Below are 25,855 nucleotides of genomic sequence, written 5' to 3'. Positions count from 1 at the left end.
CTACCCACGACACCCACGTTCTCCAGAATTCGGGACTATGCCGCTGACTGCAAGCGGGGACCTACATGCCCCAAAGGGAGATCCCTCTGGGGGATACCACCACCGTACCCCTCTGCCTTGTGGCGGATGCAGCATACCTCCTCCAGCCCTGGCTTATGCGGCCCAAAACAGGCCACCTCTCTGACAGCCAGGAGCACTACAACGCCCGCCTCAACCGTGCCCGACAAGTGGTCGAGCGAGCCTTCAGGCGCCTGAAAGGCCGCTGGCGTTACCTCCTGGCACGCCTAGATCTGGGCCTCCCAAACATCCCCCAGGTTGCGGGGGCCTGCTGCACACTCCACAACCTGGTGGAAAGCAAGGGGGAGGCCTTCATGCAGGGCTGGGCACAGGAGGCCGCAACAGTCTACCCCCAGGCAGCTGCTGCCCTGAGCCACCAGGCCCACCAGGACAGGGTCCGGGTCCGGGAGGCCCTAAGGGAGTACTTTGACCAGGGGGCCCAGTGAGCGACCCCCCCCAGCCATCCCTGCACCCCGCCCCAGCACCCACACCTCACTCTCACCAAAAGCACATGAGACACAGGTTTTGGGAAAAATAAAACTGCCATTATTTACAAGAAAAACAAAAATGTCACCTCTTTTTGGCAAATAAATAATAATATTAGCAAAAAGAACAGATTAACGAAAATAATAACTATGTACAAGTGGGGACATCTCTACAAACTATAACGGCAGGATCAACTATAAATAACTATATACAAGGGTGGGGACAACTATTTACAGGGGGGAGATGTGGGCAGGCCACCCGTCGGCCCATCATTCTGGGGCGTGGGTGGAAGGGCGCGACCCCCGCCGCGTCCAGCTGGCCGGTCCCCCTCTCAGCCGGGGTTCCCGGCGAGGTTGGCTGGGGGCCAGGAGCATGGGAAGGTATGGCCGAGGTGGGTCCACGGCCCCAGGTGGCTCCTGCTCTGAGGAGCTGGTGGGTGGGGCAGCAGGCGGGACGACAGCGGGCGGGATGGCAGGGAGTGCAGGACGGAGGACATCGGGGGGAGGCAGATGGGCCACCAGCTCCTCAAAGGTATCGGCCACCCGGTTAAAGGTGGCCATGAACCGGTGCCAGGCGGCCTCCCGCTCCTCAAACTGGAATCTCCGCTCCATGAGGTCCACCTGGCGCCGGAGGGCGGCAGCCACCTCCGGGTCGTAGGTGATGGTGGTGTGGCAGTGTCGTCCCCGGGAGTGGACCCGGACTGGGGCAGGTGGTGTCCCCGACAGCTGGTGTTCCGGTGGTCTGGGAGGGCTGTTGGGGACGAGGGATGGTGCGGCTGCAGAAACAGGGGGAAAGGGAAGCCATGAGTACCCAGCCTTGACCCATGGCCCACCCCCCATCCTCCCAAGGGCCTGTGTCCCCACCCCATCCATCCCCCATTGGTGCGTGCAGTGATCCTGTGGGTGGCCCCCTCCAGTGGTCCTCCCCTCTTCCCTCCCACCGGGGGTGGGGCACAGCACTGTCCATGGGTGGAGGTACTGCTGGGCACTGGTGGCTGTGGCATCGTCCCTGTGCTGTGGATTGCCCGGGCCATGTCAGGCTGCAGTGTTGTGGGGATGTGGGGGGCCCCTGGTCAAGTGGTGCCCCCACCCCATGCTCAGGGGGTCTGTGCCCTGTGGGGTACGTACCTGATGGTGCACTGCCAGGCTCCGGAGATGCCCATGAGGCAAACACCTGGCTAGAGCTGCAGGACGGCACGTCCAGCACCAGCTCCCCCTCCTCACTGGACCACTCCGTGGCTGGGGTGGAGGGTCCCGGCTGTAGGCATGGGGGGGCAGAGCTGGCCTCCAGTCCTGACCCTGTCTCTGAGGCCGGCTGGGGCTCATCAGCCGTGGTGTCAAGGGTGGCTGGGGGGGGGGAAAGAGGTGCCCCGGGGGCCCAGGATAGCCCTGAGCTCCCAGTAATAGGGGCAAGCGGTGGGGGCAGTCCCAGATCAGCTGGCTGAGTCCCAGGCCTGGGCGTAACCCTGCCGCAACTCTTTGACCTTGCTCCTGACATGGTCAGGCGTGCGGGCAGGGTGACCCTGGGCAGCCAGGCCCTCAGCCAGCTGGGTGAACGCCTCCGCGTTCCGCCGCTTGCTCCCCATGACATGCAGCACCTCCTCCTCCCTCCAGAGCCCCAGCAAGTCTCGGAGCTCAGGGTCTGTCCAGGAGGGGCCCTGCTTCCTACCCCGCCAGCTGGAGGCCTGGGAGCCCTGGGATAGCCCGGAGGGGGAGCTCTGCGCGCGCTCGTGGGGCTGGCTGGCTGCCATGATGTCCTTCTGGCAGTGCAGGGACACCACGTGGCACAGCTGCTGCGTGCACACTGCCAGCTTCCTGCTACAGGATTTCTGGGTCCCTGTGGCTTTAAGAGCCGCTGAGTGCAGAGAGCATAGAGCCCCGCAGGCACTGGACAGAGCGTCTCAACTCCTCAGCTGATTGCTGCCATGGCGGACTCCGCTATTTCGAAGTAGCGGGACGCGGATTGCCTACACACACCTTACTTCGACGTTCAACGTCGAAGTAGGGTACTATTCCCATCTTCTGATGGGAATAGCAATTTCGACATCTCACCGCTTAACATCGATTTCAACGTCGAAATAGCACCCGGCGCGTGTAGATGTGACGGGTGCTATTTCGAAGTAGCCGGCTAGTGTAGACGTAGCCTGAGTGTTTTACTTTGGACAGAGCCACTTGACTACTTATATCTACTAGAATTCTCCTATTCCACCAACATGTTATCTGGTCTGAACTTGTGGGAGGGGGCAGGACCAGGACACTTTCCTTCAGCACTGGTAGGAGGGAGGGAAGCTTTCGCAGCCTGAGGTCTGTGGGGTGCTGCCAGGCCAGGGGGTAATAGTACGGGGGAAGAGGAGAGGCAGTATAGAAAAGGCCCAGTGGCCATCAAGGCTCCCACATCCAGTTTTGTTGCTAAAGTCCGAGGAAGGTTGTGGGGGTAGGGGAGCACTTACCTGTTCTGGAGGAAAGCCCCATCCCCAGATGCCCACTGTGTTCCTTTTGTGGCTGCCCCCAATGGTGACACTGCAGAATCGCTACCCCCCACTTGATAAGTCTGAAGTATGTCATCCCTCTTCTCTGTGATCCTCCCTTTTCATTTTCTATAAAACCATCAGATTTCAGGCACTTCCAATTTTCCTGATGCAACCAGATCATGCTCTTGGTTTAAGATAAGATAAGGCAAGAGTAAGCTGCATACCACATTTGGTGGTCCTAGCTCTTACAGTTTAGGAGTTCTTACGAACACACACACACACACACACACACACACACAGAGGCACATTCTAAAGTATATATCTATACAGTGCTCTTTTTGTGCTGTTACATGTGATTTGCTGGAGTCGGCAGCAGGGAGCCGTCTGAATACCAGCTCTTTTTTGTATTGAAAAAAAAAGGCACTGTATCGAGAGAAAGAGAGAGAGATTAGAGGACAACTAAAGATGATACAATTATAATTTAATCTCAGAAAAAAGAATTTTTCCTTCACCATCCTTCATATTTAACAATTCAAATGTTAGACTGATCATTTTCTTGTTAAGAGGCAATGCAGTCAAAAACATGAACTTTTCATAGTACCTTTATCGCCTTTTGTTTCCTGCAAGTAGATGTCTTCTGGCATTTTGCTGCAGAGCAGATTTAAAGATGTTCTCCAATAAACATTTCATTTTATCTTCTTGCTTTCTACAAGTCAGCTGCTGTTACAGATTCTAATGTTTTTCATAAATTTACTTTAACAAAGCAAGTACAAATTCAGAGAAAAGCTCAGTAAGTCCTGCAGCTTCAAATTCCTTTTGCAGCCCATCCGAAGTTGAATATTCTTTGACTTCAAATGCCTGAAACCTACATTGTACAAAAAAACCACATGAATATGCCTGGATGTGTCACAATGTAATTATCAATTCAGTTGCTTTTCTATCTGCAATAATACTAAATTATACCTTTTGTGTTCTGTCTGTACTTTTGTTTCACAGAGTACACTAATCATTTTCTCTTTGCATTTCTTTCCGCTTGAGTCCACATCTACTTTAGAGGTTTTCTGAAGAATCAAGTATTCCTTTTAAAAAAAAAAAAAGAGAGTATGAATTGTCACCTATAATATTTTGGAGGTTTTGTTAAATACCTATTCTAAATGCAAAGGGTCTGTTTCAGAACATTGCAAACTTGGAAAATGCTCACAACAATTATGATGCCCGATCGAACTTGACAGGATCAGTCAACATTCTTAAGAATATGCTTAATTTTAAGGATGTTAACTGATGTAAAGTAACTCACAAGCAGGATCTTTATGAAGACACACCAGGTATTGCCCTCCTATGATACAAGAGACTAAAAAATTGTCCTGTGATACAACAGACTGCAAAGGCATCAGAAGTAGTTGCTTGCACCAGTGCACAGTGTTCAGTAAAAGCATGACTATAGTACAGTTTAAAGAAGAACTAGATAAATTCATGGGGGATACGTCCATCCATGGCTATTAGCCAGGATGGGCATGGATGGTGCCCCTAGCCTCCATTTGCAAGAGGCTGGAAATGGGCAACAGGGAATTGATCACTTGATAATTACTTGTTCTGTTCATTCCCTCTGGGGCACCTGGCATTGGCCACTGTTGGAAGACAGGATACTGGGCTTGATGGATCTATGGTCTGACCCAGCATGGCTGTTCTTACGAACATAACTCCAAGCTTCTGTTTTGCAATTGTCAGTAACAGAAATATCTCTAAGGAAAGCTACCAGAGAGCTACCTGAGCTCTCTTCAGATCAGTTTTTGTATTGCCAACAATAGACATTTCCAGTGCCTTTTTTGCAAAAAAAGAGGAGCCAGTACTCAGCCGGCTCTCCACCTCAACCCCCAGCCAATCCCATGGCTGGGGCTGCCAAGATGCTGGTACTCAGTACCAACAAGCACTGTACATTCTCCTCATAGGAGAAAAGAATGCATCCTGAAATACCTTTCACAGCTTCTGGGAGGAAATGGCCTCTCCTTTCATACACTTCCTGAATGAGAGAAAACAGCCTCAGAGGACTTAAGAGAAAGTCTTACTCCATCTAAGCAGAAGCCCTACACGTGTCAGTGACTGCCATACTTCTCCTTTTATAGGGAAAGGTTGAGAATAAAAACACAAGTAGAGGGATACTTTGGTTGAGGTGAAAGTCTGACACCACCTTAGAGAGAAGCTGGGGTGGAGATCAAATAGCTCAGTACTTAGAGCATTAGCCTTGTAAATCCAGGGTTATGAATTCAATCCTCGAGGGGGCCTTTCAAGGGTCTGGAGTGGGATTAAAAAAAGATGTCAGGGATGGTGATAGGTCCTGAGCGCAGGCAACTAGACTCGATGACCTCTTAAAGTCCCTTCCAGTTCTACAAGATATACACATCTCCATGGTTGTTTTGTTTTTGTTTGTTTGTTTTTTTAATACCTCGTCTCAAATGGAGACTTAGTGAAGGTTGATAAAATAAGATTCAAATTCCAGGGTGGTATCAGTTTTGATATCAGAGAGAAGTTTTAAATGCCTCAGGACATGAGCTGAGACTGTGTGGGAAAATACAGAATAGGCACTACAGGAAAATGAAACATGCCAATGACCAACAGATGTATTTGGAGAGAGCTAATAGATAATATCAAGGATTGTAGTGCAGTATGTCTGGGGTCTTAGCCCGTAAAAAGGAAACTCCTTATTGTTTACACTACAACATAAAGCTATTGCCCTTCACTTTATAACATTTCCTGGTAGTGTGCTACCTGCTGCTCAGGAGGACCTGGATTTCAGATCAAAAGATCCTCTCTGACATCAACAGCTTCCAAATCATATGCCCTCAGAGGAAGCACGACTGGGTTGAGATGACAATTGCATCCTTTGTCCTGGCTTAGTAGCTCATGTACCAGGGAAGGCAGAGAGAAGGTCAGGCAGATAGTTTGCAGAAACATCAGATACCAGACTTGTCAAGCTCAAGTTTGCGATATAAGAATGACTTGCATTTTGTCTGGTCTGGTCAACATTTGAAGAAAGAGGCAAATCAGAGGCATGTGTACCATAAAACTCCCAACCCTTGTATAAAACATGTCACCAAGAAAGCCCAAACTACAACCTCCTCTGGTACAACTCCTTGCACTTTTGGTTCAGACTGGACACAAACTGGTCCATTGATGGAAGACCCATGTTTGTAACATAAACCAGACAGTCATGTCATGCAGATCCCACTCATTTTCTGTGGAGAAACATCTACTCAGGGAATCCACCAGGTATTGTGGATTGCTGGGAGGTGGACAACAATTACAGTAATCTGCCTGGCAATACCAGAGCAATAGCCTCCGTGCCCAGCTGTGAGGTGTGTGTTTGTTCATACAACAGCTTGCCATGATGTACTTGGACCATCTATATCTGCAGATATAAGAAAGGAATTGGGTGCAGGCCAATCTGGCTGCTGTTACCTCCAATGCAACCTCACCCTGCAGTGCTGCACCCCCAACTGAAGTGGAATGCAGCTGTGGTGACATGCCTCATTCAACCCATTACTCCCCATGTTCCCCTCCGTTACACACAGCCTTACTCTTTCGTCCCGTGAAGTAAGGAAAACTAAGACCTTTTGGGAATCATATCAAGTAAGCTGAGACTGTGCTTGGAGTGTGACTAGACCACAGCCGTGCTTGTTAATATCTCAGGGGAAGCCTTGAAAACAGGGTTACATAAGTGCTCATGCCCATCTGATCCTCCAGTGTTGAGCAGGTTCATATGGCTACTCTGAGGCTGAAACTGACGAGTATGGGCCAGGTGATGGAGAGCAGTCAAGCCAGAAAATATGGATATACCTACACTACAGTGTTATTCCAGAATATCTTATTCCGGAGCTATTATTCCAATATAAGCTATTCTGAAACAACGCATCTACACAACAGAGAAGCCCCAAAATAAGCAAATCGTATTCCAAAATATTGTGTCCACACACAATAAAGCCTATTTTAGATTACAGTCCCTGCCCAGCAGTGCTTCCAGAGGATCTAATCCAAAATACTATGTTTGCACAGCAGTTTTATTTCAGGAAGTCATACAGCAGGGTCATCCCATTTAGAGGTTGCTCCTGCCTTCATAGATTGCTCCATGAAAAATTTGAAGCCCCACAACTTCCTGGACTGCTTAGTCCTATTCAGAAACAAGCTCCAGATACAGCAATTGGAAGGAATGCACACTTTCCCAAGGCAGTACAGACAAGTGTTGGGATAGTTTGTGACTGGGAATGGCTTGTAACACATCTCTTCACTCTTATAGCTGAAGATCCTTGCTTGCATCTATTGGAAGATCACAGCAGATACAGAACATGGTTCCTCAACCGAGAGGAGGATTCCCAGGGGAATAAAGTCTTAGAACTATCTTTTAAATGAACTACATTAAGGAAGTAGCTAAGAAGTATTTTTAAAAGTGTTTTGAACTATTTACAGAAAAAACTGAAGTGGTCCTAGACAACAAGTGGCAAGTAGGAACTACAACAGTGGTGGTCTAGCAACCTACTTTATGCCCTGGGTGAAGAGCACAAAAGCTGCACCAGGTCATGGCTATGGAAACATACGTATTCTTCAGTGCATGCATCAGCTGAAGAAACAAAAGTGTATTGCACCCAGCAGCAATCAAAGAGGAAATAATATTATGCTAGCGTTAAGTCTATATTTTCAGGGACTGTTTCCTTTTCACAGCTATCATGAACTCACAACAGTCATTTTAGATCATATTCCTCCACACACCCTTATCAACAGGAGAAAACTACTCTTAAGATTAGATCAAAATACAGCGCAGACGCACATGCACACACACACTAATTTTCTGCCCCTGCAAGTAAAAAACAACTATTGGCCTCAGGAGATGCTTTTTATTTTGTTTTTTTAAACACAGAAACTATAAACCAAGACTTTTCAGATTAGTGAAGAACACAGAAGAGGTAAAGACAGCTACTGAAATAAATTAGAACTCTTACAAGAATAAAGAAAGTACTAGCTTTATGCATACTCCTAATGATCAAGCTGCTTCCAAAACTGGCAATGTTCAAAAAAACAAACAAAACATTCTACTCAGATACACAGCTCTCAACAGTAAATCAATAGAACTAGTCAACATTCAATGTTTTTGTACCTTAATGTTGGTTCTTCTTCCTTGCAGAAGAATCAGTATCATCTTGCCCATAAACATCAATCGTCCAGTCAGCCTTAAATCAGAAGTCCATTTTTCCACAGTTTTGACATATTTTGCCTTAGCTCTCATGTGATCTAAATGCAAAAGTATAGTCCAGAGACCATCTTCTGTACTTATGCATCTTGACAAAGTACTTTTTTCGTTGCCATCTGAAGTTTCTGATTGCTGAATGATATGCTTAAGATTCTGTTGTATCCAGAGAACCAACTCAAGTACCATGGGTTCAGAAAGATGACTCTTAGCTTGCTCAAGTAATCTTTCTTGTACATCCTTACACTGTGCCCTTGTAAGCTGTTCTGAATTAACGGAGATATTCGGCAGGCTTGAGGGATAACTGACCGGCAAGTGAAATGACAGCTTCAACAGTATATCTGAATTCAAAAGTCCCTTCATGCTGGTTTGAATTCTTACTATGATTCCATCTGTCTCTGAAAGGCATCAAAAATAATAATAAACTGCATATAAATTACAAAGTTCAGTGGCACACAAGTAAGTTAGTACATTTTCTCTCCTTAAAAATTCCGTTAGAGAGACTGATTCTTCACAGAAAATTTCTAAAATTTCTTACAACTCATGACTTAAGCTATAAATCTCCAGCGTACATGAAATCCTGTATGAAATATTTGCTTCCATACTAGAAGGGATGTTATTAACATATTCTAAAAAGAGGTCACAACTTGATGCTGCTTTTAAATCTTGACAAGTCAATATAGTAGGATCTCAACTTAGGTTCGTGAATTCAAGTATTCTCGAGTGGCTGCTTTCCTGGGGTTCCAGGACACAGAGCACTGGCAGCCACCACTTATTGGTGCTGCAGGGTAGACAGTGCCAGCAGCTGCCACTTTGCAGGACTCTGGGCAGGGAGCACCAGCAGCCACCACTTCCCCCAGGGCCTCGAGCAGGGTGCGCCAGCAGCCATCGCTTCCCCCAGGGCTCCAGGCAGAGAGCACCGCAGTCATTGCTTCCCCTGGGGCACACTTATTTCTCATAGTGTCAGAGAGGAAGCTGTACCAGTCTATAAACTATCAAAACAAAAAAGCAGTCAAGTAGCACTTTAAAGACTAACAAAATAATTTATCAGCTGAGCTTTCGTGGGACAGACCCACTTCTTCAGACCATAGCCATACCAGAACAGACGCAATATATAAGGCACAGAGAACCAAAAACAGTAATCAAGGTGGACAAATCAGAAAAAAATTGATCAAGGTGAGCAAATCAGAGAGTAGAGGGGTAGAAATATTGAGTCTGTTCTGGTATGGCTATGGTCTGAAGAAGTGGGTCAGTCCCATGAAAGCTCACCAATAAATTATTTTGTTAGTTTTTAAAGTTTTATTTCTCAGTGAGCTTAAAACAAAAGTTTTTACATAGAAAGAGGGGATAAAGACCTAACCTAATCTGGCTATCCAGCAACTAGAGAAAAGAAAAGTGTACAATAAAATAAGTTCTCCCTCTCATTCTCTCTGCTTCAATCTTCTTATATGTTCCAAATACTTTACCCTATTTCTTTAAAAACCGCTAAAATGTCAAGATGTTTTATTCTATAAGGGCATAAGGAGACAGATTTGAAAGGAAGAGTAAACTGACAAATATCAGGTGAGTTCTTTTGAAATGATTTCTCTCCTCACCACACTTGCTTGACATGACAGGCTGTTGAAGAATGTCTAAACTGCCACTGCTGACTTTATCAACCAACCTCATTGCCCTAACATTTTGTTGAATCCTGTTTAATAAGTGAAACAACCTGAATATAATCTGAACATCTTTTAAGAAATCAGCCAGAGATATGTTTCCAAAACACCATCCTGGTTCAAATGGAGAACCCTCTGCAATACTGTATTCTAAAATAAAATCACAAAGCCCTTCATATCGAATTATCAAATACTAACACTGCATTCAAAAAGGTCTTCAAACACTCACAGGCATCCTCATTCTGAATAAAAACACAAGGGCAAGAAGTGGAAGTAGCAGATGCAAATCCATTGAATTTAGCCGAATTGCACCTATTCATGCTCACAGTTTGTTTGGCACTTCAGTACAAATACCGTATCTTATGCTCCCACTCAGCCAAAGAGATGCCCTATTCCTCTCCCAAAAGAACACATGCATTCCATTTCAAACACAGAAACTACCTACAAGAGTGCAAGCTTTGAATATGTAAATATGTACTTTATTGCAAGATTGCTACACAAACTAGAAAGAATGTGGATTAACCCTATTGAATTCTACCTGCAGTACTAATCCTTCCACAGAAATTTATGAATAGAGATATATTGTAGTTAAGTTAAATTAATCAATACATCATTTTAATAAAAATATCTTTTGCATCTTGAGCGAATCATTGTTAAACCTTGGAAAGCTAAAGTTTTTAGTCTACCAAGAGATGTGCAAGAGCTTCGTCCCACATTCCCCCCAAAACCTTCAGTACCTAATGATCCCTTTTCTGACCATGTGACACTACGCAGGAAAACCCTAAATTTCTGAGATATCACATCATTTAACATAGCAGCTTTAATGTAATGTGTCTCTCTGCATGGTTTATTAATGACAAGTTGTAGTATCAGAAAAAATTAAGCACAAAGAAATAGCATTATAAACCATAATTAAAAAAATAATAGCAGAAGCTGCAAAACCTCATTTTGCACAAACTCAGGGATTCTGCGTCTCTAATCCAAAAGAGCTGGAAATTCCCTGAAAAAGACAATCAAATACATAATAATGTCCACACCTAAAGCGTTTTTTCAGATTCCAGTGGAGAATGCAATAGATCAGTCTGACAAATAAGAAACCAATGTTTCACAAAGACAGTTTGGTTAAAAGCCATGCATACCCACATTATGCTGAGGTAATCTAAATATGTGTTCAGTTACACTCATTATGTTCATACTATGTTCTACGAAAGGTTCTGAGCCTTCTGCATTTCATCACCTATGAAGATCTGAGATCCCTCTCTCTATGTATGAAAAAGGTACAAGCCCTTTAATAAAATTCAAGATAGAGATATACACACACAGGTGCAGACTTTGGGAAAATTTGGTTTTAATATAATACCCCACTAAATTAATTTGCTATAGTCTGGATGTTACAGTTTAAAATCATGCTTATCGTTTTTCTGAAAAATCAGATTTTTGTTTAATAAAAATTAAACTGTTTCAGTTAAGGAATATTTTAGTTATCTTAAAACCATTATACTAATCTTTCATAATGTGTGATTACGAGTTGTGTTTAACTAGCATTAATGAGAGTTCAGTGGAACTCAAAATCCTGCTCCCCGCAGCCCTGGCTTAACTCCCCAACTCTGCACAGCCTCAGTTCAACACTCCCCCTGCCCAAGTGCGCTGTTCTGGCTCACGTGCCCCCGCAGAGCTGTGCTGCCCCGGCTCAACTCCAGCCCCCAATCCCCACTGCAGCCCTAACCCACTCCAGGCTTACCCCCTCTGCCCCCTTCCCACAGCCCCAACCCACCGCCAGGCTTAACCCTACCCAACTGCTCCACACAACCCCAGGACTTCACTTTCAAAGGCTGCGTCTACACTACAAAAAATAACATCAAAGTTGCTTACTTCAAAATAAGAAACTTCAAAGTCGAATGTATACACACACCCTACTTTGAAGTTAAACCTCAAAGTAGGACACTACTCCATTCCCAGGAATTTGAAGTTGGGCTAAGTTAACTTCAAAGTAAGGGAAAATGTGTGTAGACTCCCTGCTGGCTATTTTGAAGTTAACTTCGAACTTAATTCCTAGTGTAGACAAACCCAAAAGGAGTTCCAAGTGCTCCTGCTGCTTCCCCGGCTGCTGAACGTGAATTCTGCCAGGGAAAAAAGCTACTTTCCCGACTTACGTGAAATTCAAGCCATTAGAGGGTTCAAGGGACCAGAGCCCTCACATAACTCGAGGGACTACTGCACTTTTAATTCTCATATAAAAATACTATAGCGTGTGTCATGTCAGGGAGAACCAGTCACAATACAATTATATTTTGTAGCGTAAGCAGATTGTTAAAAATGCCCCTGAATTATGCTATGCTTTGGCTATCTAAACCAGCATTTCAAAATTTAAAGCATTCATATACCCCTTTTGGGACTTCAGCCTTATCAGTGTCCCCCTTCTCCCAGTGTCGTCCCAGTGCTCATCTCCCGATTTTTAGTAATTTACTTTCTCCCACACGTGCCTTGAAATCTTTTCCAGTACCCACAGTGGTATGTGCACCACACTTTGGGAAACACTGATCTATGAGTTTCTGTACAAACACTGATCTAAGAGTGTGTGTTATTTTGGTGCATTTATGTGCAGACATGCATTTCATAATATGCTTTACTTTAAATTTAGTTTAAGTTAATACCCTACTGATTTAAGTTAATTGAAACAAAAGTAACAGGGCAAGTGAGATAATATCATTTGGAAGACAACCTTTTTGGCTACACGGAGCTCTTCTTTAAGAGCCTCCACACAGAAACCTGCACGGGAACAAAAAAAACCCGCACGAGTTAAAACTGATTAAGTTAGTTCAGTCCCAGCATGCTTGTACATACACTCTAAGGCTTAATCATGGTTTGGAAATAAAGCTATCATCTTCTTTAAACTGGGTCCTGTAACTCAGATTGTAATCATTGGGTAGAACAACCCCCATCCCCGCTTTATATCACTCCAGCAGCATAAAGGAATCTTCACACTGGTAAAAATGGTCCCCTGAGAATATCCTATGTGCAGAAGCTACCTTGGCTGCTCTCACAGAACTGGAATAATGGCTCTGCATTTACCCTGCTCCCAGCATCCAGCATAGCAGGCCTGACAAGAGTCAAACAAATGACGGCTATTCTCTGGTTCCCCAGGAGGACCCATATGGAGCCCTGGGAAGAAGAGCATAAATTACAGAAACCTTGAGAATGGTATACATTTTATTAAGCAGAGCCCACACAATTCAAGAATGCAGAGAACACAAACATGCACAAAGCTATCTTTGATCCCTGTACCAACTGCAGGAGAAGGAGTGACTGAGAATCAGCCACCTTGTGCACAGGGATAGCAACTGCCTCCTGAACATTATACCACCTTACGTGGCCTCCAAGTCCTTGTTACTTATCTGAAGTATAACTGCTTAACAGGTTAGTTACACTTTTTTACTGGCATGTAACAGATTCTGATTGTGTCATTCACCTATTATTCACTGACTGCAGTGCCAATGCTGGGAACCGGAGGAGACAGAAAATGGAGATGGGAGAGTGACACCCATTAGGATTTACCCGGTGTCAAAGATACAAACAGTAATGTTACATGCTAGGTAACTGACAGGCAAAGGACATCTTTCTGAATTTGCTACCACTAATAAAAGGTAAAAGATTAAACGAGTTACTTACAGTAGCATTTTTGTGATGTGAATGAATACAAAAATAGATTAAATTGTCAGAATTTGCTATAGAAAGCAAAGTCTGACACTGAAGAATATATATATTTATGGGTTTTACAATGCTATAGTCCAGAGAAGCTAAATTTCTCAAACATATTGGAAGCATGTTTAACGTGCATTATAATTGTTCAGCACTCTAACAATGAACTTCAGCAAAGCACCAGAGGAGCCTGGCAGCAGAAAACAATGCTTAGTGCAGCTTACAAGCAGATGCTGGGAGACAGACAGGATGCAAGGGTAGTGCTTGCTGTGAGGCTACATTATGGAAAAATATTTAATTTTCATAGATATGAGAGACCTCTTAGATCATCCAAACTACTGCCATGACAGCACAGGTCAGGAGAGAAAATGTATCCAATATATTAAACTGGTAGTAGGCCTGATAAAAAAGGAACAATCATGGGAAAATCATTAAGGTGTACGGAAGAGCTTCCTGTTGAAAAGAGATTAAAAAGATGGGGAGTGTTCAACTTTGAAAAAAGGCAGCTTAGAGAAGATATGATAGATTTCTATAAAATCACAACTGGCAAGGAAAAAGTAAGTAAGTCTTTTTTATGCCTTTGCAGGAGTCATATTTCACTACACTACATATCGTCAACCTGTGGGACAAATTTCCAAGGGGTGCTGTGAAGGCCAAAATATAAGTGGTTTTTAAACAAACAAACAAACAAATTAGAAAAGTTAATGGCCAACAGCACCAACAATGGTAAGTTGCCAAGATCAAAACCCAGGCTCTGGGGCCCTAACCCTTTGCTTGCCCAGAAGCTGTGTATGGATCACTTTGTAATGGTCCTGTTCTAGTCATTCTCCCTGCAGCAACAAGTGCCAGCCAGGCGGATGGCCACACAGCTGCGGGGAGTTAAAGGAACAAGGTGCCAGTTTTCCAGGGCAGAAGACTCGCAAAGTCTCCCTTACGCTGTCTGACAATGCAATGCCCACGCCACAGCGCAGCGCGCCACCCTGAACAGGACACGGCAGCTCAGGAGACGGGAGGGAAAGCGGGCACGATGCCCAACACTGGCTGGGTCAGGCGCCGCGCCTCGCTCGTCTCACCCCACCTTCGGCGGCCCGCTCACCGCCGCCCCGGTGAGCTCCCTCGCCAGGGCGGTGGGTACCACAGGAACATGGGGAAGGAGGAGGCAGAGACGCGCTACTCGGACAAGGGGTGCGGCCTACTGCGCCTTGGCAAAGGGGTACCCCGAGCTCAGCCCAGGCGGGGCCTGCGCTGCTGCGGGCCGGTGCGGGCGGGAAGAGCGGCCGCGACATTCACCTGACACCGCCAGCACGGCGCACTCCTCCGGCTGGCAGTAAATAGCCCTCAGAGCCGAGAGCTCCTCCAGCGCCGACGCCGACATGGCGACCACGCGCCCGGGCCAGAGCCTCCTCCGCGCCGCCGGCAGCGAGACGAGCCGGGCCCCGCCCGCTGCAGCTGCAGTCGCCGGTCAGCGAGCCGCCCAGCGTTGGGGTGGGCGCAGGCAGCCCGCCGGAAGGAGCCCGCCTCGGTAAGTGGCCCGCTCTAGGGCATCCGGCTCCTTCCTGGCCCTGGTACGGCCAAACGCCGGGCGGCTCCCGCTCTGGGCACTGCCCAGCGACCCTCTGCCCACCGAGCCTCATTTGGCGGCAAGTAGCGCCCAACAGTTGGCTTTAGAATAGTGGTTCCCAGCCCCCGAGGGCAGTGCAGGGGACACGGGGGGGGGGGAAAGAATAAAACTGATCATGGAAAAAAAGTTTTAAATAAATTGTGGAGTTACAATTAATTGTTTTAAGTTAAATCTCTTCCACTGACGTTATTAATTGCGATCCAAAATCTTTGTTGTGGTTTCCATTTTCATGCAATGAAGTGGGCATAGCTAGAACTGGCTTTGATGAAGGTCTGCAAACGGTTGGGGGGCGGGAGGGAAGCCACAGGGGGAAGATCCATAGTAGTGAAAAGCTTGGGATTCACTGCTTTAGAAGTTCACCTCTAGGCTTGCTTGAGCCAAGTTGCACCTTCAGCTCTGCTGCCACTTTGGTGTAGGCCATAGATAACCTCCCTGGACCCTCAGCAGGAATGTTGTGGCACTGAATCAATGGTAGGGATAGCTCAGTGCTTTGTATGTTGGCCTGCTAAACCCAGGGTTATGAGCTTAGTCCTTGAAGAGGCTATTTAGGGGTCTAGGGCAAATAAATAAAAAAAAAAATCTATCAGGGATGGTGCTTGGTCTTGCCAAGAGGGCAGAGGACTGGACTCAATGACCTCCTGAGGTCCTTTCCAGCTCTATGAAATGTGTATCTCCCTGTGTTTTTTGTATTACACATAAAAAAGCCAGCAAAGCACATTGAGGCAGACAATGAACTGCACCACTTGGTACTAAACAGTAACACAATAGTCACAGCAGGAGACTGTAGTATTTATCTGCTCTCAGATCCCATAGTTAAATTTCCAGTAAGGGGAAAAGTAAGGCAGGGCCCCTGACTCTCTTGCCTTGGAGATCAAGTGTGGTTCTTGGAATCCTAAGCTGCTCTCACATCTGATGCCAAGCAGCCAACTGGTGCTAGTCATTGCTTTTCTAACTGACCCCCTGTGAATGGTCACTTCTCTATAATTAGTGCTGCTGAAACAGCTGCACAGACACAGTTTTCAATAAATTTATCTTCTTATATAAAATGATGCCTTTAATCAACCTAGTGAAAGCATCACAAAATTCTTCTAAAGCCATTAATTTAAAATATCATGGGTTATATTATGTCTGCACCTAGTGAACCAAACCATCATTCTGTACTATGCATTGTAAGAGACAGCATCGATCCTGCAGAATTTACAATCTGAACAGACAAGGTTGAGAAAATTAACTTCTTTTCACAAAAAGTGGGGCAGAGAAATGAAATTACTGAAGATCACAGCAACTCCAGAGAGAGTCTAGAGTTGAACCTATCACCTAAAGCCTAACCTAGTAACTTCCATCACAAGACTATGTTTATACTGTAGAGCTATTTTGGGATACGGCAGTATCCTGAAATAGCTACTCCCCATCTATGAAACATGACCATTTTTTAAAAATATTTTCTGAAATAACATGCATGCTATGTCAGCATCCCTATACACCTCACTGCAGGAGTAAGGGATGCCTTGAAATAAACACAAGATTTCGACATTTGGCGCTGTGTAGACAGTTAAAATGCCGAAGTAGCCCATTTCAAAATAAGCTCAAAATAGAATACGCAATTTGCGCAGTGCAAATGGTGTATCTTATTTCGAGTTTAAGGCACATTGTAGCCATAGCCTCTTTGCTCTAACGGTTGAAGTCTAAAGAAAGCCAGTCTCAAGTTCTCTCTTATAGTGGACCTGGTCAATACCAAGGCGGTATGATCAACAATCAGATAGCCTTAAATATTGTCTGAATTTAAAAGTCACCACACTTTATTTGTGCAGGTGGAAGGATGTTAAAAACTGTATAAAAACTGACATCAGTGGGGCCCATTCTATTTATTAGAACAGCACTTTTTGAGAACTGCAAAATAAACCTGCTGCTATTTTTAATTCTTGAAATCCTGTTAAAATAATACAGAAATATTGGGAGGCTGTGCTGAAAATGAGTGAAATAGTGTGAAAAACAACAGGACTGAAGCTGTCAGAAAAGTTGCTAGGCAGTTCCTAAAGCTGTCATGAAAGCATCTGTGGAAATTAACCTTAAAATTGCCTCATTCTGTTATTAAGAACTTTCTTGCCTCTAGTTTTTTCATTTCTCTAATCTACTTTGCATATTCCATTTTACATGTTTAAATTAAAAAAAGTCAATGCAAATGTCTTTTAAATTAACACCATCACAAGACGTCCCCATGAATAAGTTACTGCACTCTGACATTTGGAAATCATCAAATGAGACAGTATAATGTCAGCCTGATATTTCTCATAGTATGAAAATATCAGTTTCATGTCTAAGATCTAAATTCCATCCTAATGTAATAAATTTTCTTGAATTCACAGACTAGTGAAATTGCTAAACATTTAAATGTGAAATGAACTTGTACAGTATAGCCAGGCCTTCCATTATTATAAACTGGAAGTCAAGATCTCTTTTCCTCTTTTTAAAAAAAAAAAAAAAAAACTTCAAAAATTGTGATATGACAGAATAACATTAGCTGCACTCACTTCTACAAAGGGATATTTTCCCAGCAACACAAGAGAAATAGTTCAAAATTCCTCAGCTGTTTTGACTCGGTCTATCTGAAAACGGCAGTGGCATCCTGTCATAAAATGGATTTTATTCTGACCAGCTAATATTTTCTACTTTATCTGACACGGCATCCAGCATATGGGCCTCAATGCATAAACACCAACAACTCTGGCAAAACTCTGATCCTCCCAAGAGTATTTAAAAACAGACTATGATCACTGTCCCAACAAATTAGAGGCTGTATTATCATTCATTATTGTTTATATAGACATAGTATTTTAGACCACTTCATTTCCCCAGATTGTAAACCCATAGCAGAGTAGCAGGAATCCAGCTGTTCAACATCGTGGAATGTTCCGCTGACTTCATATACTTGCTACTATTTTTTTTTTCCAGAGGAATCAGCAGAACTGCACTCCGCTATCTTTTTTTCCTGCACTGCCACCATTTTGGAAACCGATGTGGAGGGGGGGAGAGAGAGGGGAGGAATGGGGGATGGGAGAAACTCTGAGCTGCCTGTGGCTCTTAAAGGAGCCATTAATGGCTCCCACTGCTCACTCTTCCAGCTTCCTACCTTGCCTGCCAGTGCTGAAAGACTAGCACTCAATTTAATTGATTTAACTGCTAGCAGGAGGGATCTGACCATTAAACCAATTACACTGAGTGCTAGTTTTTCATCCCTGCAAGGTGCTGGGAGCTGCCCCTGCTGCGCTGCCAGAGGACTTGACTGAGAAGGAACAGCAGCTAAACCGGTAAATTAATCCTGGGTTTGGGGGGTAAGGGATTAAGCCTGGGCACCAGGGGGAGGGAGAGTGTATTGCCAGGGATCAAGCTTGGATGTGGTTTGATCCTGGGTACAGGTTGGGGCTGCATGGGGGGTAAGCCTGGTGCAAGGAACTCACTCCTTCACCACCAACGTATTTACCTTAAAGAGCTGGGAACTTCATCAATTAATTGGGAACATTTAAAATCAATAAACATTTTTAACTGGGCCCAATTACTCTCTTTTTTTCTTTTGTGTTAAAAAGTCAGTGAAATGCCAAAATCCCTGCAAACATCAAGGGTCTACAGTTAAAAAAAATCACAAGTAGTAAAACCCTGCAGACAGGGATTCAAGAGCAGTACTATTTAAGGCACATTGTAAATACTGTTGTGGTAACATGAAAGGGAAATTCTTACAGTACAAAAATATCAACTTCAGTATTTTGGCACAACTGGTTGAGTGAAGGCTGACTGAATCCAGGCTGTGTTCTCCTTTCATTGCTTCTGCTAACTTACACTTCGAATTTAATTTTTGAATTCTATGCTACACGCTGCTGCCTGAAAGAGAAAAGGTTGTGCTGTAGTTGTCCTTGTATGCAGATCAATTACACAGTACAGGTGAAACATGTGGAGCCGTCCTTCTACTCATTTTAAACCAAGTCCCAAAGACGGGATCTGGTCCCTTCTTAGCATATCCACATTTGTTATGGCTTAGCAGAATTCTGATATTTTTCACGAACAGCATCAAGAACATATGGGGTGGCAGGCTAAATATTGGTACCACAATTCCTGGCATGGTGGAAAGCCTACAAGCAATTTTTAATACGTAATAATTTTGTCTATTGATTTCATTAAATAACTGCCTTTTACAAAAATCCCCAAGCAATTGGTTCCACAGGTTCACTGCGCATTGTGTGAAGAAATACTACTTTCTGCTTGTTTTACAGCTGCTGCCTATTAATTTCATTGGGTGATCCTTAAGTCTTGTTCTATGTGAAGTTTAAATAAAATGCTTTTATTCATTTTCTCCATTATTTTCACACCACTCTTGATTCTGTAAGCCTATATCATATCCCTTCCGAGATGGCTCTTTTCCAGGCTGCAAAGTCCCAGTATTTTTAATCTCTTCTCAAAGGAAGCTATTACATATTCTTAACCATTTTTGTTGCCCTTTTCCATACCTTTTCCAGTTATGATATGTAGGCAACCAGAACTGTGGCCTGTTCTATGATGTGGTCCACTTTGCTGGTGGATTGTCTTTGTTTGGTGAAGGCATTTTTAAATGTGTGAAGGTGTGTGTTGTAGACTGCCTCTTCAGATCATATTCCGTGATAGCTGAAGGCCTACCTGTGTTTAGCAGATGTCTTCTTGTGTTGGGGTAGTTACTGGGTCTGTGAAGGTAGGTGTGCTGATGTGTGGGTTTCTTCTCTCTAGTCGTCTGTAGGATCCCACTGTTGAAGCTATTGGTGGTGTACACAAAGTTAATGCTGGCATGGAAGTGTTCTAAAGAGAGTTTGTTGGCTCGCTGGCAATGTTCCTTCTAACATTTTAGCCTGGTTGAGGTTTGGGGGCACACGGGGATGGGAGGTTGCCAGGGGGTTGAGACTGGGCATGCGGAGGTAGGATGGGGTGGGAGCCAAGCTTGGGCACCGTTTGGGGGAGCACGGGGGGTGGGGGTTAAGCTGGGGGGGGGGAAGGGGGCAGTTTGGGGCTTCAGTTCTGCCACCTTTTTTCCCTTTAAAAAAAAAAAAAAAGGCACCGCTTGCTACAAAAACTTCTACACTTATTCTCCATAAACACTACCAGTGCAAAACTGAAAGGAGGGTGGCCTGGCTACAGTGGCAACCACGAAACAAGCAATTCACATGCTCCCTTGCTCTTAGTTGGCATCCCTAACAGGTCTGAAAGTGTGGCTTTCCATTACTGTGTGATATAAAAATGCAAAAAGATTTCATGTAATTTGGTGATGGGACAAAGCCAGAGAACATATGATAAACACATATGATATTGTATCCTTAGCTGAAATGAGAAACCACAAGTTACCTAATCCATCCAGGATATGAATATATTGCTTACAATTTCCATACTAAGACTTCACAAGTTTTGGATGAGCCTATTTTACACCTTCAGATAACAACAAGCACTTGTAGGTCCCTTTATAACAATAAAGGCCGGTGAAAAACTAACTGCACATTAAACATTGTAATTTTTTTATATTAACTTTATTATACTTTTAAAAGTATAAATATCTACCTGACAGAAACTGTATTCCTCCATTAACTCAACATGCCACTGTGTTATTTATACTGCCATTTTTGTTAGGAAAAATAAACCTGCTGTGCACGCGATGTAATTCCCAGACTTCCTAAGCAAACATGAAATTTCACTACCTTGACAACCCATTTCCCCTCTCTTCATTTTCCCAATACACACAGAGATTCACATTAATTTTGTCTACAGTAGCAATTATTGGGAAATCTATTGTTGTGCCAAGAACAGTGCAAATCCCACACTGCTATAGCAATTGTGAAAGAGCACATACATTTTTACTACAGAGACTTGTTCTGTGTGGCATTAGATAACATGCAGTTCAGAATTAGCAAACAGTCCGTATTAACACTCCCAATATACAACCACTAATGCTAGTTAGTGCAATGGTGGAAGAGTCCCAAAAAACCTAGTTCAGACACAGCTCTAGAGTTAAATGAAAACCTATAAAACTACTCCAAATAAGCCCAAGACAAAAAAGTCAATAAAATACTTAAATGGACATATCCATGGCATGTGTTAACTTGATTTTCTTTCACTGTAAAAATTATGAGCATTTTGCATATGCATTATCCCCAGCAGAACAAACCAGCAGTCACGTTGCACTTTAAAGACTAACAAAATAATTTATTAGGTGATGAGCTTTCATGGGGCAGACCTACTTCTTCAGATTTGGAGACACAGCATTTCCAGCACAGACCGACAGTTACATAACACAGAGGTCCAAAAAAATTGAAATAAAAACTGATAAATCAGATACGTAGAACTGAAGGGTGGGGGGGATTGGAGGGGCTGAGGGATACAAGATACTAATAAGTGCCGTGCCTGAGATTGTTACAAATACCTAAGGAAGGGAAACAGTCCTTGTAATGCATGAGGTAATCGCTATTGCTATCATGAAGTTCTTTGGAGACAGACAACAACTGTTGTTTTGGGCATTATATAATTATTCATAAAGTGCATCGAAATATTGACAAATTATGTAAATATATATCAGGATTTGTATAAATAGATGTGCTTGTATGTTGCGCTTTGCATGTTCTGTATTTTACCAATGTGTGTCAGCAGAATCTGTGATAGCAACACAAAAGCGTATTTTATTCCTGTATATAGCTTACAAAATACTTTGGTAGCCATTGTGAAAAGAGTACAATACTAATGTAAGTTTATGCCTCAGTGCTGCCAACTCTTCCAATTTTATCTTAACTACCATGAAATATGCTGTTTATCTTAAAGCTAAATGAGAATCTCAACTCTCATTAAGTAGGAAGTGCTAGTTCTTATAATTGCTGAGAAAAGCAAGAAAATGTGAACCACATACACACTAAAAGTTAAGAAACTGGAAAACAAAACAAACCTCGCACTTGAAAAAAATATCATGATTTGAGGACTTTTTGAAAATGTGGGGTTGGCAATGCTGTAATACTTAAATGCTTTTTAATCATAGCTTTCAAAGCACTTTACAGAGCTGGATAAGTAATCTTTAAACCCATTTTACAGAGGGCTAGGCCCCCACTAGTGGGGCGAGGAGGGGAGCACAGGGGGGCAGTTTCACTCGGGCCTGTTCTTTCAAAGGGGCCCAGAGCTCTGGAAGCCACTGCTGCTACTTTGGTAGTTGTAGCTCCTGGAGCTTCGGGCTTTTGAAATGACACAGCAGCCAAGCTCCACCACTCTGTATCACTGTCAGGATAGGAGACAGCACGGCAGTCTGGGAGGGGCTAGGTCTGAGTGCCCTAGGCCTCATCCCCTTCCAACCTTAGCCCTTCCTTTTCTGGGGCATGGATCCTGCCGTCCCCGCCCCCAAGTGCTGATGTTGCAAAACAAACAACTTTTGGACCCTGAAAAAGAACTCAGGTATCTACACTTTTAGTCCAGTGCTCTATCATTTGGGATAAAGTCCCACGCTACGGAGCATAATAAGAATTCTGTCCCCTATTTTCCCTTCTTTATCTGGTTTTTCATTTCTTTCCTTAGGCTACCCTCATTTTTTTCTTGAGCTTTCTGCCCTCAGAACATCCCAGAGCCAATTGCCTGCTACTGCTCTAGCATTTAAATCCAGAATTCTCTGCCATTCAGAATGATCCTATAGGACTTCAATGCCTTCTAAAGTGACACACAACAGAAGAAAATCCACTTGACTTTCACATTTAAAGGTCTGAAAGTTTAGGGTGCATGGTTTCTTTGAAACAGGGATGTTCTGATTTTTAACATTACACATTCAAGTCCTTGTTTAGCCTGGAAGACAAAATAGTAACATCACAAGAGCTAAGAGTCCTTAAGATGAGTAACTGTGGGGAGAAGAAAGTTTTAATCATTCTGTTTCATTGTTTGGTGTTTGCTATATGAGAGCTAACAACTAATATACTCTGACACTCATGCTCTCCAGCAAAACAACAAAAGACCTGTGTTGATGTTTTATACCCCTCACATAAACATCCAGAAAACACAAAATAAAAACACTTTTTTTAAAGGCTTTAAAGAAACTTTCAGTTCTACTTTATGTAACAGAAAGGAGCAACAACAACAAAAAGCCCAAGCTCAAGTTTTAAAAAATATATTTTACTGATTTTTTTAAATAGAAGCTGAATGATCTACAGGATCAAGCCTACAAGGTCAGTGAAACATCTTACCTCAGGTAATTTCTTTAGTATGTGCTTTATGTGAAGAAAAAAATTAAGATTTGACCTTGTATTGCATATTGCCCACTACTAAAGTGAAAGCTCAACTCTACCCTCTCATGTCATTTACAATAAACAGTCAACAAACATTCTGTGCTTCTCCCCCCCTCCATAGTGACTGCACATGTAGGTTTCTGTTAGCTTAAGAAGTGACCTTTGCATGCTCAAATTGTGCTGAATGTACAAACAGCTAAAGATTAAGACGACACATTTTAGATTCTCCAAAACAACTAAGCATTTTCTTTATCAGACATACCACAAGACACTGTGAGGTCAGCTTCCACATATCCTCATTGTATGGAGCCTGCCTAGTAGGGTAGGTGCTCTTAAAAAGGAAATAGTTTTTTTTTGTGTTTTTTTATAATTAATATATATATAAATTTGAAGTTTGAATAAAGCAAGATGTATCCTCAACTTCCTCTACCCTAGTATCCAAGTGCTTCACAATCTCATATATTTGTTCTCACAACACCCTTTTGGAGATAGGACAATGCTATTATCCCCATTTTACAGAGGGGATACTGCAGCATAGACATACTTGCCCAACTCACACAGGACGTTTGTAGCAAAAGCACACTTGAGTGCAAGAGGGGAGCTGTAAAATCACTTGAATTTTGTGTCGCACTTATAGTATTTGGACCTAACATATACCCCAGTTACTTGAAAAACCAAAATTATATTTAAATATGTTTAGTTCTACTTTTAAGACTAAAAGGAATCATTGTATGAGAACACTGCCTTCCTCTGGCTACACTGCCTAGCAAACCTGCATATGGGGGACCCAAGCCTGCAAACCTGGTATTTCCAAACCTGTGCTTGAGCACCACGCTGCATTGAAAAGCTGGACTTGGCATACCCATACTGCACTATGCAGACCCATCAAAAGTCTACTTCCAAGGGCTTATTTCAGGGTCCCTAGTGCTCATCACCTGTTACCACTCTACACTTGGTTCATAGTGGTTTGTGGGACAACTATCTGTCCCATCAAACTTGGCTAGAAGTGGGTTGAGACCTATGCATCCAGCTAAGCCATTTCTGGATCCTACACACCCAGCAGCTAAGAGTCATCAACATGAACCCAAGTTGGTTGAAGAACTTCTTCAGTTCAGACAACCAGTCCTGTTTCAGGGACCAGGCAGAACATCTGAGATGCAGCCAGTGATAGAAGATGTACCAAAAGCATAACTTACAGCATGGTATTGACATGGCAACCATGACCCAACTGATACAGTTCATGCCTTTTGCTGTAACCTCACATTCCCCAATGCTTCTGGAGCAGAGCCACAAATACAGACTGATGAGGTCACACCATCATGTGGACCTCATGACAAGCAGCAACTCCAGTACTTTCTCATGAAAAAGCAGACAATTGTGGAAGTTTGTGATCAGCTTGTCATGACCCTCCAACACCAGGACACATAGGAGGGAAGTCATTCCTGTCCAAAAATGAGTCATTGTAACTAGATGGAAGCTGGCTACCTGGGACTGCTACAGACTAGCTACGTTCTACTACTACTAAACCTTTGTACTCCACGTGGAGCATAGATCATCTACCAGTTTCCTCCACTTCACTCTGTCTTGGGACAAAACTTCTAGAGGGCTCCAGGAGTACCCCAGTTGTCCTTCAATCTCTCTAGACCTCCACATTGTCCAAGGTCTTCCTCTTTTGCACTTTCCTTGAGGGTTCCATGTGAGCGCGCGACAGACAATGCTGGATGATGGTCTTCTGAGAGTGTGGCCTTGCCATCCCCACTTTCTTCTCTTGATTTCAACATCAATTGGCCATGTTCCAAAGCTCCTTATCTGTGACCAAGTCTAGCCATTTGATGTGAAGGATGTACCTCGGGCATCTGTTTATGAATGTCTGTAGTTTGAGATATGAAAAAACTTTTTAGTACACCAAGTCTCACATCCATACAAGACCACACTCTTCACATTTGTACTGAAGTTCCACAGTTTCATCTTTGCAGATATTATGTGTGGATCTCCATATGGGACAGAGAATCTTGAATATAGCTGTTGCTTTCCCTATCCTGGCACTGATATCCTTATCTGTTCCTCCATCTATGCCCATAATACTCCCCAAGTAGGTGAACTGCTCCGCATCTTCCAGGTTATCCCCTCCCATTGTGATGATGATGTTGCTGGACTGGTTGATCCTCATTGTCTTGGTCTTTCCCTTAATGCTCAGTCCAGTCACTGAGCCAGTTTGGTCAAATGTTGTGACCTATGCTTTCATGCTGGTGTAAAAGGAAGGTGACACCATCAGCAAAATCAATGTCTTCTAGCTGTTTGAAAAATGTCCAATGAATGCCTCGTTGATGGCCATCTGCTGTCCTGTTCATAATCCAGTCCATTATGATC

The 25,855-nt window shown here is 43.7% G+C and overlaps 2 protein-coding genes across 3 annotated transcripts; both read right to left on the bottom strand.

The window, feature by feature from the left end:
- Positions 1-619: 619 nt before the first annotated feature.
- On the bottom strand, positions 620-3,376 carry LOC142017864 (uncharacterized). The gene is made up of 2 exons (XM_075003183.1): positions 1,671-3,376; positions 620-1,318 (listed from the first exon to the last, which is right to left on the bottom strand). Exons 1-2 carry the CDS (start codon positions 2,131-2,133, stop codon positions 813-815), a joined length of 969 nt encoding a protein of 322 aa, XP_074859284.1. The 5' UTR covers positions 2,134-3,376; the 3' UTR covers positions 620-812.
- A 106-nt stretch (positions 3,377-3,482) lies between these two features.
- Positions 3,483-15,360, bottom strand: RWDD3 (RWD domain containing 3). 2 transcript variants are annotated; one of them, XM_075003184.1, is made up of 4 exons: positions 14,897-15,360; positions 8,160-8,647; positions 3,977-4,092; positions 3,483-3,878 (listed from the first exon to the last, which is right to left on the bottom strand). In XM_075003184.1, the coding sequence occupies exons 1-4, from the start codon at positions 14,979-14,981 to the stop codon at positions 3,764-3,766; spliced, it is 804 nt and encodes a 267-aa protein (XP_074859285.1). In that variant the 5' UTR covers positions 14,982-15,360; the 3' UTR covers positions 3,483-3,763. The 2 variants fall into 2 exon arrangements, with proteins under 2 accessions (XP_074859285.1, XP_074859286.1); XM_075003185.1 differs by having other exon boundaries at positions 8,160-8,641.
- Between the last annotated feature and the right edge of the window lie 10,495 nt (positions 15,361-25,855).

This window comes from Carettochelys insculpta, chromosome 9 (assembly GCF_033958435.1).
Source record: "Carettochelys insculpta isolate YL-2023 chromosome 9, ASM3395843v1, whole genome shotgun sequence".
NCBI lineage: Eukaryota > Metazoa > Chordata > Testudines > Carettochelyidae > Carettochelys > Carettochelys insculpta.
This window is presented reverse-complemented; position numbering and strand designations above follow the sequence as displayed.

Coding starts and splice junctions, on each gene's coding strand:
- LOC142017864 (XM_075003183.1), bottom strand. CDS start 2,133: ATGTCATGGGGAGCAAGCGGCGGAACGCGGAGGCGTTCACCCAGCTGG. Junction 1,319..1,670: donor GCCTGGCAGTGCACCATCAG/GTACGTACCCCA, acceptor CTGTTTCTGCAG/CCGCACCATCCCTCGTCCCC.
- RWDD3 (XM_075003184.1), bottom strand. CDS start 14,981: ATGTCGGCGTCGGCGCTGGAGGAGCTCTCGGCTCTGAGGGCTATTTAC. Junction 4,093..8,159: donor GAAGAAGAACCAACATTAAG/GTACAAAAACAT, acceptor TTTTTTTAAAAG/GAATACTTGATTCTTCAGAA. Junction 3,879..3,976: donor GTACAGACAGAACACAAAAG/GTATAATTTAGT, acceptor TGTACAATGTAG/GTTTCAGGCATTTGAAGTCA.